Source organism: Chinchilla lanigera, unplaced genomic scaffold, assembly GCF_000276665.1.
Source record: "Chinchilla lanigera isolate Chin_1 unplaced genomic scaffold, ChiLan1.0 scaffold00016, whole genome shotgun sequence".
Lineage (NCBI taxonomy): Eukaryota > Metazoa > Chordata > Mammalia > Rodentia > Chinchillidae > Chinchilla > Chinchilla lanigera.
Window position 1 is genome coordinate 15460966 of NW_004955417.1, and position 16554 is coordinate 15477519.

The window sequence follows — 16554 nt, forward strand, 5'->3', positions numbered from 1 at the left end:
GCGGGTTCCGCCGGCGCCCACGACCTCTGCAGGACGGGCGGGAAAGGCCCGCAGTGTCACCGAGCCCGCAGTCGCCTTGTAATTCTGCCAAAATGTGATTTTGCTGATGGGTTTTAACTGTATTTAATTACGTGTGATTTTAGGAAGTGAAAGTGCGGGTGAGCTAAGTATCTTATATTCAAATAGAGCGGCGTGTTACCTAAAAGAAGGAAACTGCAGCGGCTGCATTCAAGATTGTAACAGGTAAACCGCGCGTTTTCGGGGTTGGTCAAGATCTCGTTGCTGCTTCAGTGTTCTGTAGCCTCCCTGTTTCTCTGCATAAAGATCTAACTTCTTAAAAGAGTGTTAAGCTATGCTGATTGATTAGTACGCGAAAATCATTCTCTACTGTCACATATGAAGACAGGGAAAATTCTGCACGCTTTGTTTGCATTGCCCCTACCCTCGTGCACCCCTAACTGCTGGAGACGCCAAGGAGCTAGTGGCAGTCTGTGCTGCGCCAGCAGGACGTCTCCTGAGTCTCTATGGTGCTCAGATTGCTTCCAGCAGGACTTTGAGGCTCAGAACTGTCACCTAGCCAATTACCAACTCCTCTGCCCCGCCCCCTTTCTGCTCCTACTTGGACCGCTGGACCACGTTTGCTCATCACCATGTTGTTTCCTGGAGGTGGGTTCTGCCCTTGGCTGATCTTTGCTTCTGAAATCCCTGCTCCCCAGCTCCCTGGTCACCCGCAGGTCTCTAACACCTGTATTGCCACTTGATCATCCCTGTAGCACCGTGTGTCTTGATGGCTTTAAAATCCTTGCGATTTAGAGGGAACCGCCTCTCACAGGGCTTTGGTCCCTTTGAAGCACCACAGACACGATGGTACTCAGTGCGTTACCGCCAGGATGGATGAATATATTGACACGAATAACAATGTTTGCTTTTACCATTAAGTAATGAGCCTGCTTCAGAAGCCCTTTGTACTACTACTCTTGTATCTTGAAAAAATGTCTTGTTCTGGTTTGACTAAGGGAGTCTTGGTTTACTCGGGTGAACTCCTGTAATTAGTAACTGTCGCCCCTTTTCACCCTCAGAGGCCCTACTCTGAGCCATACATTTTGTGGGCACTGTTTGTAAGGTGACCAGGTCGTTGTTTCTCTCATCAGCATTGTCAGTTTACTGATACGAGTAAAGTTTGCTAGTCTCTGTGCCTCCTGTTTAGAAAGAAGTACTTGGATTTTTTTTGGCCAATTTTATATGTTCACATTTAACATAATTTATATTGTGGCCAAACCCATCCTATCTTACACCAGCCAGTTGTTGTAGGTTCGGGATTTTGTGGCTGGATGAATCAAACTGGTAAGAATAGAAGACCCCCAAATAATCCAGATAATATAGTGGAAATATAACTCCCAACCTGTTAGCCTGCTGCATGTCAGATACACTGAGTTCACATTCTCTAGAACTGAAGAATGAATTCTAGGAACAACAGAGGTTAAGAGTAGAAAATATTTATTGGGAACATAAGGCTTCCAGCCAAGAGGGACAGAAGGGGGTCCTGAGTGGATGACACCTGGGACCCCGCTTCTCAAGGGTGTTTTATAGAGCAAAACCACAAAGTGAGGCGGGTTCAAGGTGGGACAAAACTATAATCAGGTAATAAGATTACAAGTGTAGTTGCCTGGGTAACATTGATCCAATGGAAAATCACAAGGTGGGTGTGAGGTGGGACAAAACTATGACCAGCCAATAAGATTACAAGTATAGTTGCTTAAGTGATATTGATTAAGTGGGGATCTAATGGGGAAGCAAGTCAGGTAGCAAGTGTAGTGGATGGGACTTTCCCCCACTCAAGGCAAAATACCTATTTAGAACATCAATTACCACTGTTCATCTGGGGATCTAGGGAGAGTGTGTAGGTGTAGTCACTCCTTTTGTCTTGAGGTCTGGCCTTTAAGGAATGTGCCTCCACCCACAGTTGTATCTATACTGACTCCTTTGAGGGCCCAGCTCTTTCTGACTGCCTAGATGTTTCTACCTAATTTAACTGTCTATGATAGTAGCCTGAAATCTACCATGGTACCCTTGTAGATAGCATAAAAGCTGACAAATGCCATGAATTTGGGTTCTTTTTTTTATTCCCACGGAACCTAGACCACGTACCGCTGCCTGTAAGTAACTGACAAGACCTTGTGCATTTGTTAGACACCAGGCACACTGTGACTTGCAGCTGACATCCTCTCAACCCAAGTGTCTTGTTTCTAATACAGCCGCTTCGGACTGGACCTTCCTAGATTGAGCGAAATCAGGATTCTTTACTTAAAACTTGAAAACCCTGAAGTTAGAGCTGCTGGAGAACAGTGGATTCTCTCTGTTCTTTGGTGAGATTGTTTAAGGAGGCAGGCGTTGACTGGCTAAAATTCACTGCGTTTGATGTAACCCAGGAAAATTGAAAAGTCAGGTGTCGTGGCTCATGTTTATAATCCCAGGGCTCCAGAGGCTGAGGCAGGATGATCAAGCAAGTTCAGCGCCAGCCTTGGCTACATAGTGAGTCCAAACCAGCCTGAAGTGCATAGCAAGAACCTAAACTGGAGATGGGAGTCCCGCACTGATGCCCAGGGAGGCTAGCGTGGCAGCTAGTTTTGTTAGAGGTGGGCTCTGGGGAGAAGATGGGCGTCCCTTGTGTAGGTGTGGCATCCTTAAGTGAGCAGCGCTTTCTAGCCAAGGAATCTGGCCCTGCTGATGAGTGCTGACCTCCTTAGAGGCAGACCAACTTAGATGTTTTCTTTGATAGCGGGTGTATGAGTCCTGGCAGGAGGGCATGGGGATGGTGCCCAGTGGGGGGTGGTTTTACGCTAAAGCTGTGATTCTCCAACTTGTGTCAATGCCAGAGAAGCCAGGATGCGTCTTGGCGAGCGTGTTGAAATGTGGATGCATTTAAATCTCTGTCAAGTAGGAATCATTTATTAGCAGGCAGTGTGACTATCATTTTACCCTCAAAAGACTGTACATGTTTTAGGAAGTTTCCTCATGAGCTTTTCAGTTAATTATCTTTGCTCTTTGAAGAGTTCTGTGAGGTCTTTTTACTAGACAGGTGGTACCCTGCTGGACACATTGAAAAAGGGCAAAAGTTAAAATAAGGGGAAGGGGACAACCGGCCTGTGAAAGTGACTTTTTTATATATATTGGAAAAGCGTGCATTTGAGTTTTAAATGTCTACAAGCGGAGGAATCTCAGGGTTTTCCGGGATACTTTGGAGAATCTCTGTCAGAGTGATGGGGCAGCATGAGGAGGGTTCCATGCCTAGTTTTTGTCCTTGCCCTAGAGTTTGTTTCTGTGTTCGGCCTTGGGAAGAAACAGGCAAAGATGTGATGATGGCTAGGAAAATTTGAAACAATTGTCCTAGAAAATTTTATTCTTGTAATTGTTTTTAGCTTAAAAAATCTTTTCCCATTTTTCAGATATCCTTTTTGGGTTATCAGAACCACCCCAAGAATCTTTCAATGGCTTTCCATCGAAGATATTTAACAGACTAAATCAAATGAATGTTGTCTAGCAACTCTGCTTTTGCTTATCTTCGCTCCTTTCTGACAGATTTGAGATTAGGAGACTTCCAGGGTCTTAATTTTATTAGCTTGAATAGACAGCTCTGACCTAAAAGTTCTCTGTGCTTGGTATGTGAATGGGTTTTTTTCCTTGGAATTTCCATTTATAAGCTCATATTTATTTTCAGGATTGCAGTTAAAGGGGGAAAAACACCTTGCATTTACTATACTATAAAATACTAAAAATTAAATGCCTCATATTACCAATTTTTGATGCTAGGCTCCTCTTAGGGACATCTTGATTGGCCAAATGGCACCTAGAGCACTAGAGGCCTACACGCTTCTGAGAGGGACACATTTAGTCTGCATTCCTGCACTTAACCTCCCCTCGGCTGTCAACTATGCTAGATTTCACAGTGGTACAGGTGACAGGTCTGCATGCCCAAGGATCTGTTGTCCAGTGTTTTAGTATTTATACTTGATTTCATTTTCAAATGACATTTACTGATTACAAAAGTAAGACAAACTTTTTTTTTTTTGTCTTTTTGAGACAGGGTCTCACTATGCAATGTAGGCTGGCCTTGAACTCACTTTGTAGCCTAGGCTGGCCTCAAACTCCATAATGATCCTCCTGCCTCGGCCTCCCGAGTGCTGGGATTACAGGCATGTGCCAGCACGTTGGGCTGAACCAATTTATTATAGAAAACAAAACAAAACAAAAAAGCAGCAGAGCACAAAGATGATCATTAAAACCACTCACATTCAGAGTACCTAAGCCAGGGCAATTTGGTTATTTTTCAGAGAAATGAAGCCAGTTAGGTTTAATGGCAGTTGTAAAGTAATTTCTATGATACCAAGTCTAGGTGGGCTCCCGAAAGGGCAGTTGAGGGACTATTTGCTGTGGAAAGTTGTAAAGGAGTTCAAGTGGCAGGTGACTTTTCCTTCATGGGTGGCGTGTGTGAGTGTGCGTGTTGGGAAGAGCGCAGTTGCAAGGATTCTGTCTGGAGGTATTTGCTGAGCCACCCATGACAAGGTGTTGACTTAGGGCTGGGAATGTGCCTGACGGCACTCAGGACAGACGGTGTGCTTGGCTTTGTGCAGCTGATTCCCCAAAGGGCCGTCACAAGGACACATCACTCCCATGTGTCCCTCAGTGTACTCGCCTGCGCAGGGAACACACCAGTGTTTACCTTAGAGGTTTGTTGTTCAATTAGGAAGTCTGCAGGGCCCAGCGTGTAGCAGCCCTGTGAATGCTTTCTCCTGGCCAAGTCACTGGAGGCGAAAGCAGGAGCAGAGTATTTTTTAAGAGTATTGGAAAAGAAAGTTAAAGCTGCCCTCTTGCTTTCCCTGAGGCAAGTGAAACACTTGGTATATGAACTGCTTATAGCACAAGGCGAAGGGAACGCATTTGGTGTCTTCGGTGTGGACCATCTGGCACAGGTCATACCAGCACACAGCCTTCGTCGCTTCACAGGATTTTGTTACAACCGAGGGTTCAATCATTTTCATGCGTAGGTACAGTCTGAGTGTACATTTTATTTCAGAATATAATGAAGTACATTCAGTACCAAATTGGGTTTAAATAGTTATTGTGAATAAAACCAAAGAACGCAACCCTGAAATCCATCTTTCATGATGTTGGAAACACTTTCGAGACCAGAACAATGCATGAGGAAAATGCATGATTTACAAGAAGTCGTCGTATGTTCAGTTCTCCGATTATATCTCATCTGTTGTGGATACAAGTAAATTTTTGCAGCAAGTAAATCTTAATGAACTGTCGGAAGTTTGAGAGAGCTGATTCTCAAAATATAATGCGAGTTTTTGTGGTTCTGTCCTAAGCTGCCTTATTAAATACATAGGTGGATAAGAATTTCCTTTGTAATCTGTCAGTAACACGAATCTGGTGAATCTCTGCTGGGTGCCTGAGGCCAGGCCAGGCTCTGTGAGGGTACGAAGGAGGCTGGTGCCTGCTGCTAGGGAGTCATGACTCGGTGGGGAAGGAGTAAACACAGAGTGCTTTGGTCCTGGGTTCAAAGAAAATAACCAGGAAATTGATTGCTGCTGGGTTTGCCTTTCTGGTTTTGCCACACGCCCAAGATGAAATAATAGCTTACGTACATATGTGAGAGCCCACGATTGTGGTATATATTCAGTCAAGTATAATTACTTTTCAGAGTAAATGATACGCAGTGTTTCTGTCTTCTTTAGAGCCCTGGAACTCCATCCGTTCTCTATGAAACCTCTTCTGCGACGAGCCATGGCCTATGAAACGTTAGAGCAGTACGGCAAGGCTTATGTGGATTATAAGACGGTGTTGCAAATAGACTCTGGAGTCCAGCTAGCAAATGACAGTATTAACAGGTAATCTCATCTCAGACAGCTAGCTCAAGTCTAGCTGTGTATAATGGAAGCGTGTTCTTTCCCCTCCCTTGTCTTCCAGCACAGTGTCAGAGTGTGAACGTGTTCTTGGTTATTTACTTTCCATGAATGAGTGCCTTTTTCCACTCCATCAAACCAAATGCTTCTCTCTCTAGCTTAATCTCTAACTATCCCTTCAGATATTAGGAGTTATCCTCTAGCACCCTTATATTTGTTTCTTGGTCCATTTATTACCATGTAGTAAAAATATTTTTTTTAATAACACAAAGAATAGCTCACATGGCTGCTTAAGTACCTGTGGCGTTAGGAAGGTGTTTTTACTGGGTCATAAATTAGTCCTACCTATAGGACAAAGTCCAAAGGTGCAGTGAACACCCCACGTGGAATCTTCTCCCCGGGCAGCAGGTGTCCATCAGCACCACCTCTGTGAGCAGAAGTGAGTGTCTCTGTTGTTTTTCCCCGGCAGTGTGGAGGTCTTGGTCACCCTGCTAGATGTTACACGCCCTTGTAAATACTGACTCAGAGGGGTATTAGTTTTTAGAGGCGAAGTAGCAAAGCATTTGGGTCTCATTTACCTCATGATCTCCTCTCCAGAGGATGAGAAGGGAAGAATTCTAAGACCTCAGAGTTGGGGTAGCATTTGGGAGGCCCTGGGCTCCATACCCAGCACCCTCAGTGCTCCCAGGAAAATAGTCTCCAGACTTCATGAATTGCTGTGAGGTGAAATTTGAAAATTATGAGTTGGATGATGTTTCGATTGTGTGCAGTACCCTGGGATCCAATTCGTCCGAATTAGCCCTTCTGTGCTTCACCCTGTGCCGGCCTCGTGGACTGTGCCCTTCTCCCCCATGAAAAAGGCCAAAGGAGAAACATGATATGGTCTCTGTCAGTCAGCAAACTGCAATACAGTGAGGAGGAAAGGTTACATAGGACAGATCATTCCCAGGAGGGCCAGTGTGTTAGGCAGTCAGGTGTGGGTGTTTCAGGGCCACTCAGCTGCAGCGAGAGCGCTCCAGGTGGTCTGGGAAGGGTGCAGGTAGCGCGCCAGGCCTTGAACAAAACTGTACAAATGAGAATGCATGTTTTGCATTTATTCACTTTCTAAATCAGCTCTGCCTTCCCATGGGGTCCCAGCCCACTCTGGAGAAAACCACTGAAAAGGTCTGGATGCGGAGCTGACAGCCAGTGCCTGGAGCTTGCCTTTGGTTGCCCCCTAGAATTGTCTATTTCAGTACGATAAAAGAAAGGGATATACATATATCTCCATGGGTGGCGCATCCTTAATTCTGGAAATCTGAAATCCAAAGTGTTCCAAAATCTGAACCATTTAGAGCTCCTACCTGAAACCACAAGTAGAAAATTTCACACCTGAGCTCGTGGGATAGGTCATAGTCGAAATGCAGGTGTAGGGGCTGGGGATTTAGCTCAGCGGCAAAAGCGCCTGCCTGGCAAGCGCAAGGTCGTGAGTTCCGTTCCCGGTACCGGAGAAAAACCAAAACCAAAAAAAAAAAAAGAAATGCAGGTGTACCGAGCCAGGTGTGGTAGTGTACATCTGTAATCCCAGCACTGTGGGAGGCTAGGGCAGAGGGATTTGTAAGTTGAAGCCTAACCTGGGAGATTTATCACCTTGGTGAGACCCTGTCTCAAAATAAAAAATAAGGGCTAGGAATGTAGTTCAGTGCAGAAGCCCTAGGTTTGATCCCCTAGTACTGAAAAAAAATTAAGGTGCACTAAAAATACTCTACAAAGTTACCTGCAGGCTATGTGTACAAGGTATGTATGAAACTTAAATGAATTTATTTAGACTGGAGTCCTTGCCCCATGAGATTACATTCCATCTACTTTATATACAAGTATTTTAAAATTCTTTAGGGAAAAAAAAACCCAAAACCAAAAGAACTCCCGGCCCCAGAATTTTGAGTGAGAGAATCTCTGCTTCTGTTGGTTGTTTGTAGCGGAGTGGGACAAGCCTGAATCCTGAGGCTTCTGTAGCCTCCTCGGTCAGGAGCCAGTCAAGTCAGGCATCGACAGTGCTGGCAGCCTCCGCTCTGCCTGGCGTCTCCCTGTGTCCGAAAGCCCTGTCCTCGCTGGCTCTGGTTGGCTCCATCTCATCCTTTAGGAGAGAGCTTGCTTCCTACAGCAAATGCCTTTGCCTGACCCACCCACTCTTCCTGTCCCCTGGAGGCATTTTAGATTTCCATTCTCAATGCCCCATCACACTGACCTTTCACTACTCACCTGGAATAGGTGCCCATTTTCTGTGACTCTTTTTGTGAAATTCTTTTCCTGCCACTGTACTAGGAGCTCCCTAAGGTCAAGATGTAGTTGAAGAGGAGGATTTTGTGAAACATCAAGTGGGAAGATTCCTAAGGTATCCGACCAAGAGGAGGGACCAATACAAAGACATTTCAGAGCCAGGCATGGTGATACATGCCTGTGATTGCAGCACTCTGGGAGGCTGAGGCAGGAGGATGGCAATTTCAAGCTCAGTCTGGGCAACTTCGTGAGACTCTGTCTCAAAATAAAAAATAAAGGGCTGGAGATGTGGCTCAGGGGAAAGGGCTTGGCTTCATTTTCCAGTACCTGGAAATCAAAAAAGGCATTTCAAGTGGGAGATGGAATGGTTTGTAATTGACTGATGCGTTGAAGGGAGAAATATGACGGAGAGACTCTGATCACTCTTTCCCTCAAGTTTCTGTGTTATATATATATATTTTTAAATTAAGATAAAATCCACATGACGTAAAGTCAGCTGTCTCAAAGCGCGCGGCCCAGTGGCACTTGGTGCACTCAGGGTTGTGCAACTTCCTTTTGCTTCTAGTTGCAGGACATTTCTTCACCCGGAAAGGGAACCGGTACCTATTGAGCAGTCGCTCCCGTGCTCCCTTCCCCCACCCCTGCCAGCCTGCTTTCTGTCCTCTGGGGGTTTCTCTGTGTGGGGTGTTTCCCTTGAATAGAAAATCACAGGCTGCATGACTTTTTGTGTTTGGCTTCTGACACTTAGCATAACATTCTCAGGGTTCATTCATGGTCTCGCATAGATCAGCACCTCATTTCTCTTTTTCTGTCTGAAGAATAGTCGGTGCCTACCACTTCTTGTTTACCCACTTAGCGGCTGATGGACACTGGGGTGGTTTCTAGCTTCCAGCTCTGCTTGAATGTTCATGGATAAGTCTCCGATTTCAGTTCTGTTCAGTATACACATGGGGGTAGAATTGCTGGGCCCTAAGGTGATTTCATGGGCTCCTCTACACCCTAGGGGGTAGAATTGCTGGGCCCTAAGGTGATTTCATGTTTAACTTTCTGAGGTTTGTGTTCTGTTTTTGTATATGTACTCAAGAAGGGTTTTTTTTTCATACCAATTGACCTTTAAGTCCCAGTCATTGTTTTGAATTGAATGGTTCTTCTTGATACATTGTTTTATAACAGATGAAGAGGCCTTGTCTGGTTTTGCCACTTAAAAAAATATAAAATATCCATTTTTAACATCACATTAATCTTTTTGTGAATCTCGCATTTACACTTCCATCTGTTTCAGTTCATTGTGGAAAATTAAGTATCAGCACTTTACTTTTTGTTTTCAAATTTAAGCTTCTGTGCTTATTTCGTTTCTGTCTTTCATTAACCATATTCCTCTCTTCCTCCCTAGGAATCTTAATACGTTACATTTCCCTGAGTAACTTATTTCCTCCCTGGTAACATATCATCTCTTTTCAGCGCTTCTTCCTTCCTCTCTGCTGGTAATATAGGTTTTGCTTAAAAATTCTTTTTTCAAAAGTTTTTTTATCCTTCTGCAGTTGTGGGTGGTTATACATTAATTTTCAGAAAAATTTTTTATAATAAAACGATGAGATGTAGTCATCATACCAAAGATCGCTATTGAAATTTCAGTTTAAGAAACCAAAAGGAAGTAGTTGTATTATAATTGTCTATGTATAAGTGTAAAAATTTTTCACATGAAACATACACGCAACCATAGACTTAAACTAACGAGGATGTATTCTGTTAAATACCAGTAAAGCTTCTCCATCTTGGGTAGTACCTTTTTACAAAGCCACATTCATCCCAAAGGCATAACTCAATTTTGTTTTTAAATCTAAGTGTAACGCTTGGGATGTTTAAAATAATGAGAAAGTGGTAGTTCAAGATGTTAACCTAAATTTTATGGTGGTCATTAGTAAATCTCATTAGAAGAAGAACTCTTAGAATAAGGACTCTTTTTTTTGTTTTTTTTTTTCCAGTACCGGGAATCAAACTCACGACCTTGTACTTGCCAGGCAGGCACTGTGCCGCTGAGCTAAATCCCCAGCCCCTAGAATAAGGACTCTTAAAAGACATGGAAATAGTCTGTTTTCATCTTCATTCAGATGAGAAGAAAGCAAGTGGCCAGCCTCACAAGGACGGGCTTAGCCACGGGGCAGTCTTTTTAGAAACCACAGTAATCACGTGCAGTGTGACAGTAATCACGTGCAGTGTGAGCGCCGGGCCCGCACACCCGTCCTCCCCGTATGCACCTCGTGCAAGGAGTTTCTAAAGGCTTTGATTATCTGCAAGAGTAATACGTTACCCCTTTAGTAACTGCATCCAGAATCCTCATGGATATTTCTTTTAGACCTCCTAAATTTTAGTTTTATATTTCACTCTTTCAGAAATTAAAATGAACATTAATATTTTGTTGTGCATATATTAAAAAAATTTAAACAAATATAAAATGCCTTGATTTTTTTTCTTTTGATTAAAAAATGGTTTAGCCAGGTGCAGGGATAGGTGCCTGTAATCCAGGCTACTTGGGAGACTGAGGCAGGAGGATTTAAAATTCAAGGCTAGTCTGGGCAAGAACAGAGCAGGGCCCCATCTCAAGAAAAAGAAGGAGAGAACATGGTCTAAAGTTACATCGCTAGTGGCAACTTTAAAAGGTCCTTTGGAAAACAGTTTATGTGAAGAGAAAATAGCTTAAGATCATGAGTTTTCTACAAGGAAACACACACAAGCCTGGCATTTGTCAGTCTTACTATTCAGCTGAATTTTGCTGATATAGAAGTGAATTGCATGATCAATAGAGGAAACTCCTTTTCTTTGTAGAATAACAAGAATCTTAATGGAGCTGGATGGACCAAATTGGCGGGAGAAGCTGTCACCCATTCCTGCGGTGCCCACCTCAGAGCCGCTGCGAGTGTGGTGTCCCGAGCCACAGGCCGCCCCTGGCCAAGAAGGGGACTCCGGCAGCCTCGCCTCGGCCAGCGTCTCAGGTTTTCGGGGAGCTTGCGCGCTTTCCTCCTGCAGGGTGTCTTGGTCCATGTGTTTATTTCCATATACAGCAGACAGAGGGACCCTGAACTCTGGCATGAGAGTTTAAGGCCTTTTTCTCTCTCTTCTTAACTCTGTGGCTTCAAGAAGTTGCTTTAAAGCTGGACGGGGTAGTGGTACATGCCTGAAATTCCAGTACTCAAGAGGCTGAGGCAGGAGGATCACAGCGAATTCAAGGCCAGCCTGAACTACATAGTGAGACCTGTCTCAAAATAAAATAAAAAACATTCTAAAAATTTCTTCACAGCTCCCATCTTCTGGAGCACAGGAAAGCAGGCCCTTGGTAGCTGTCTCAGGAGGTAGTTCCCATGAATAAAGGGAAGCATGTCTATCCAATACTTGGTTCATGTGTTGATTGTGTAAGTAAATGTTAAGTTAGCCGTATGACTAAGAGGAGAAAGAATTCAGCTCTTGAGTAGATCATAACCTGAAGAAATATTAAAAGGGAAAAATGAATAAATAGCAGGAAGTCTGGGGCGCTAGGTAGATGTCCACTTCAGGCGTTAAGAGTTTGTTTGACATTAAATTGTTGAGCTGAACACTAAAGCTATTTGTATCGATGTTTCAAAGACCGATTCCTCTGTACCTACAGCTTCATGGAAGGTCTGGAGGGCCCTACACTGTTGTCAGGGTACTGCCTGAGGCAGTGGGTTGGGTTACAGAAAATGTGCTGGGGGTGCTTCTGTCAGACCAGCCACTTGGGAGGCTGAGGTAGGAGTACTGGAAGTTTAAGGCCAGTCCAGGCAACTTAGCAGGATCCTGTCTCAAAAATAAAAAGGGCTGGAGATACAGCTCGGTGGTAGAGTGCTTGCCTACTGTATGCAGAGTCCTGGGTTCAATCCCGAGTACTGTCAAAAAATAAATAAATGAAAAAGTAAAATGCTGTGGTGGCTTTACATAAGCAGCCATATTTGAGACGGCAGCTCTTGTCATATGGTTACCTATGTCCTGGTGTCCTTGGTTGGCCTGATTCTCTTCCTCTCTCAAGTAGTTCTGGCCTCTGAATCTCCAGAATCCGGGAGAAAAGGAGGCATGTCAGTATGCATAACATGGCAGAATTATTTGTATTTTACTTTATAATTTGAAAATAATGGTTTCAGGGCTGGGGATTTAGCTCAGTGGCACAGCACCTGCCTGGCAAGCGCAAGGTCGTGAGTTCGATTCCCAGTACCGGAAAAAAAACTGGAAAAAAAAAAAAAAAAAAAAAAAAGAAAACAATGGTTTCATAATAATATATTTTTACTTTATCCAGTTTGTCTTCTCATTTTGTTTAAAAGTTGTCCATTTAGACCAGCACGGTATGTGACCAAGTTAATTTATAGCTGTATTTAAAGACACAGAGGTGCTAATATGAATATTTCTTCTCTTTTAAAAACTTTTTTGTCCCATAGATGAAGAAATGTTTAAAGCCCTGAAGGAAGAAGGAAATCAGCATGTAAAGAACAAGAACTATCAAGATGCTCTTAGTAAATACACTGAGTGCTTAAAGATTAACAGTAAGGAGTGTGGCATCTATACAAATAGGCAAGTTCTTTGTAATTTTATATGTTTCTTAATACTTTTTAGAGCAATGATTTTAAAAGGTTATTTCTTAATTAATAAAATTGATGAAAATTAATTATTTGTGAAAATGTTTTGTCATGGTTGTAGGCACGTGTGTGGCAAGTTGTCCTCAGGGAGCATTTCTGAGAGAGGTGGCCGGGAGTTGTGCAGAAGGTGGGCAGGGCTGGGGCCTGATGTCTGTGTTACCAGGTCCCTGTGAGCTAGAATGGTGTCCGAGGAGTAATGCCTCTTTCTTCTGGAGTGCTGAGGGAAGGGACCGGCATCTTCCATAGCACGTGGCAGGAACAGGTGGATGGTTCTCGAACCCTGCTCAGGAACCATCTTACCATATGTGGGCAGGATACCACTCTGTCTGGCCGTTATGGTGCATGCCTGTAATCCCAGCCCTTGGGAGGCTGAAGCAGGAGGATTGCTGCATGTTTGAGGTCAACCTGTGCTACATAGTGTGTTTGAGGCCGGCCTGACCTATATAGCAAAACTTGTCTCAAAAAATCATTTGTGTGTGTGTGATTTCGTGTTTTTTAAGGCAGTGTATAGAGTGTGGAGTGACAGGAGGACTAAAGGCATTTTCCAGGCATTTTGTTAGCTATTTCAGGTAAATCTTTACCTTGGCCTCTCACTATGTTTTCGTACATTTTCATACGTTTTCCTCTGTTGGCCACTTTTTGCCAAAAACATCACTAAACCTAACAGCCGTTTTGTGGCCTCTGCAGGACGGGTAGCACTGGCTGCTTGGTTTTCCGAGAGGACTCCTCCCCCAGCTGAAGAGGCAGGGGCTGTATTTTGTCTGCATTTGTATCCCCAGTGCTGCCCCTTCACTTACTGCAAGCTAGTGACACAAGCCTGGTTTCTGTTGAACAACTGTGGTGTAAAAGCAGGCTTAGCCGTTTTCTGGTTTTCACAAGCTGCCTAAATTTGCAGGTGTGCTGTCTGTGCCTTTCCTAATACCGTGTTCCCTTGCGCTACACCAGAGCTCTGTGTTACCTGAAACTGTGCCACTTTGAAGAGGCCAAGCGGGACTGTGACCAGGCGCTTCGGCTGGACGGCGGGAACGTGAAAGCTCACTACCGGCGAGCGCTGGCTCACAAAGGGCTCCAGGTGAGTGCGCCTGGGTGTGTGTACTCTGAACACCTCAGATGGTGTTCCTGAACCTAAATCTCGGGGTCATGGCATGGGGGTGAGATTATCTGGGATTTAATCCTAGCAACTATATTAGCCAGGACTAGGGTTAATCAGGACTAAAACCTTGGACTAGGACTCACATTTCTTTTTTTTCTTTTTTTTTCTTTTTTTTGTTTTTGAGACAGGGTCTCACTGTGCAGTTCAGGCTGGCCTTGAGCTCACTTTGTAGCCCAGGCTGGTCTTGAACTCACAACGATCCTCCTGCCTCAGCCTCCCGAGTGCTGGTCTTACAGGCATGCGCCACCACTTCCAGCTAAGACTCACAGTTCACCCCTAATGATAATGGGGATGGTTTCTGACATTCCTTCTAGTTTAAAAATTGTGATTCTCTGCTTTTCGAAGGATTTTGTTAGTGATGTTAGGTTCATTTTTAAGGAAAGAGTTTGTTATTGAATGACCGAAAGCCACCAGCAATGCCAGCTGGGTCTTCCCACAAAGATTGGGGTCGGAGGCGGTGTGGGGAAGGCATCCAAGTGGAAGATGGGTCACTGGGTGGACATTGGTGATGTCTAAAATTTGGAAGCTTATGGTGACCGGGGCCTTGAGTGGGCCGTCGGTCAGTATGAGACTACAGAATGCGTTCTTTTCTTAGAAAACCACAGTGTTAGTTTGGAAGAAAGGGTGTTGTACAACTGCACTTTTCCTTACATAGCTTCTTCGGCACAGAGATCTTGACACATGAATGTTTATGTATGTAGAAAATGATGCCACTAGGAAAGACAGAGAATAGTAGTAGAATGAGAAACAGAGAAATAGTAGAGAATGCATTTCCTGAGATTTTTTTAATCAAATTTTATTAAGATGTGATTCACATATATTGACTTTCGATAAAATGTTTTTCTCCTTGTAACCACCATGTTAATAAAATAAAGAACACCTAACTCTCTTTAGAAAGCACCCCATGTGCCTTTGCAGTCTGTCTCTTTACCTTATCATCTATGTATCTGTGTATCTATGAATCTACTTCTCTCATCTATCTATCATATTAATCTATCATCTATCTATCTAGAACTGGGGGCTGGACTCAGGGAGCAGTGACCTATATCCCTACCCCTTTTAAAATTTTCTTTTGAGACAGGCTCTTGCTAAGTTGCTCACGCTGGCCTTGAACTTGTGTCTTTCCTGCCTCATCCTCCGGCGTAGCTGAGACTACACGTGTGTGCCACCACACTGGCTCTATTAAGTATCGCTGTGATTTTGCTTCTTTTTGACATTACCGTAGTGTGCAGCTGGGTTTTTTTCAATGAGCACTCCCCAGAGACGCACCCTCTGGCACTGTGTCTGGAATAGTGTGGCTGGAACTGTTGCTTCTGCAGGCTGAGCTGTGTGAATGAAGTTTGTTTATGTACTCACTAGCTGATGACAGCTTGGGGCTGTTATGAGTAAAGCTACGGTGACATTCTTGTGCATTGTATTATGGACTTCGGGGAAGGGAGTTGGTTCTTTTCATTCCTTGCCATCACTGAATGAGAAACATCTAGTTTTGCTGGGAAGGAGCTGCCGTATCATTGCATCCTAGACCAAATGAGGACCACCGGAAGAGCTAATGGGTCTGGGTACATGATAGAGTCACGTGACTCACGAATTTATGTACAATGTCCAAACTCGGGTACTGCCTACCTGTCTCTTTGAGCCTGTTTAGCTGCCTAAAGGTTAGAAGCTTTACTTAGTGAAGGACTGGAATTTTATACTTAGAGTGAATTCTAGAAATTCTATTCTGATGTAGAACGAGAAATCACAAATTTGAGGAACCTATCCTACTAGACTATGAGGCTGGTAGCTTGTTTTTCAGGTTTGACTTTATCTGTCCAGTCCATTGCGGTATGTGCCAAGTGAGTTTAGTTTCAGGGTATTCAGTGGCCACGACTGCTTATAATGAGGGTCAGAACCTGAGCCTGGGGCTGGGGACGTAGCTCAGCAGCACAAGTGCCTGCCTGGCAAGTGCAAGGTCTGAGTTCAATTCCCAGCACCAAAAAAAAAAAAAAGAACCTGCGCATGGATCCCACACACAGTGACAGAGAGGAGGAACGTGGCAGAGGCTGTGGGTACAGGCACCCTGCCCATGGCTCACAGCTGCTTTCTGCTTCCTCAGTGTTTGGTTTGTTTCTAGCTGGCTTCTGTGGGGTGTGTGTGCACATGCCGTTCTGAAAAGTGTGTACAGCGTTCTTCAGAGGTCTCTGAATACCTGGTAAATACAGCTTCTGAGTGCTGGTCACAGGCGGTGGTGTTACTATAGAGATGACTGAGACAGGGTACCGTAGCTGCAGCCCATAGAAGATGCTACACGGTGAAGAATACCGAAAGAATAAAAACCTTGTGAAATTGTAACTTTTACAGAGGGAGCATGCCTGGGCATAGTAAATACTATAACCAACAAATATAATGTTGTTTTCTGAAAGCCTGCGGATGTTATTAGCATCATTTATGGCCTTTTCTGCCCAAACCACACTTTGTATAAGCTCAGCTCCTCCCCGCACTCTGCAGGGCTACTTCTTCTCCTCCTCTGACTTCTTTGACACAGTCAAAGGTGACCGCTCCCTTGCTGTGATCCCCCACCTTTGCTTTGAATTGCGTCACACCAGCCAGCAGT

The 16554-nt window shown here is 44.2% G+C and overlaps 1 protein-coding gene across 2 annotated transcripts in view; it reads left to right on the top strand.

Moving 5' to 3' along the window:
* Window positions 1–16554, top strand: part of Spag1 (sperm associated antigen 1) — a gene marked incomplete in the record, with an annotated part of 65047 nt that overhangs the window by 43362 nt on the left and 5131 nt on the right. For both annotated transcript variants that reach the window (XM_013512759.1, XM_013512760.1), the window contains 5 exon segments: window positions 144–243; window positions 5742–5894; window positions 10995–11161; window positions 12611–12743; window positions 13754–13880. In XM_013512759.1, the coding sequence (XP_013368213.1) occupies window positions 144–243; window positions 5742–5894; window positions 10995–11161; window positions 12611–12743; window positions 13754–13880 (680 nt within the window).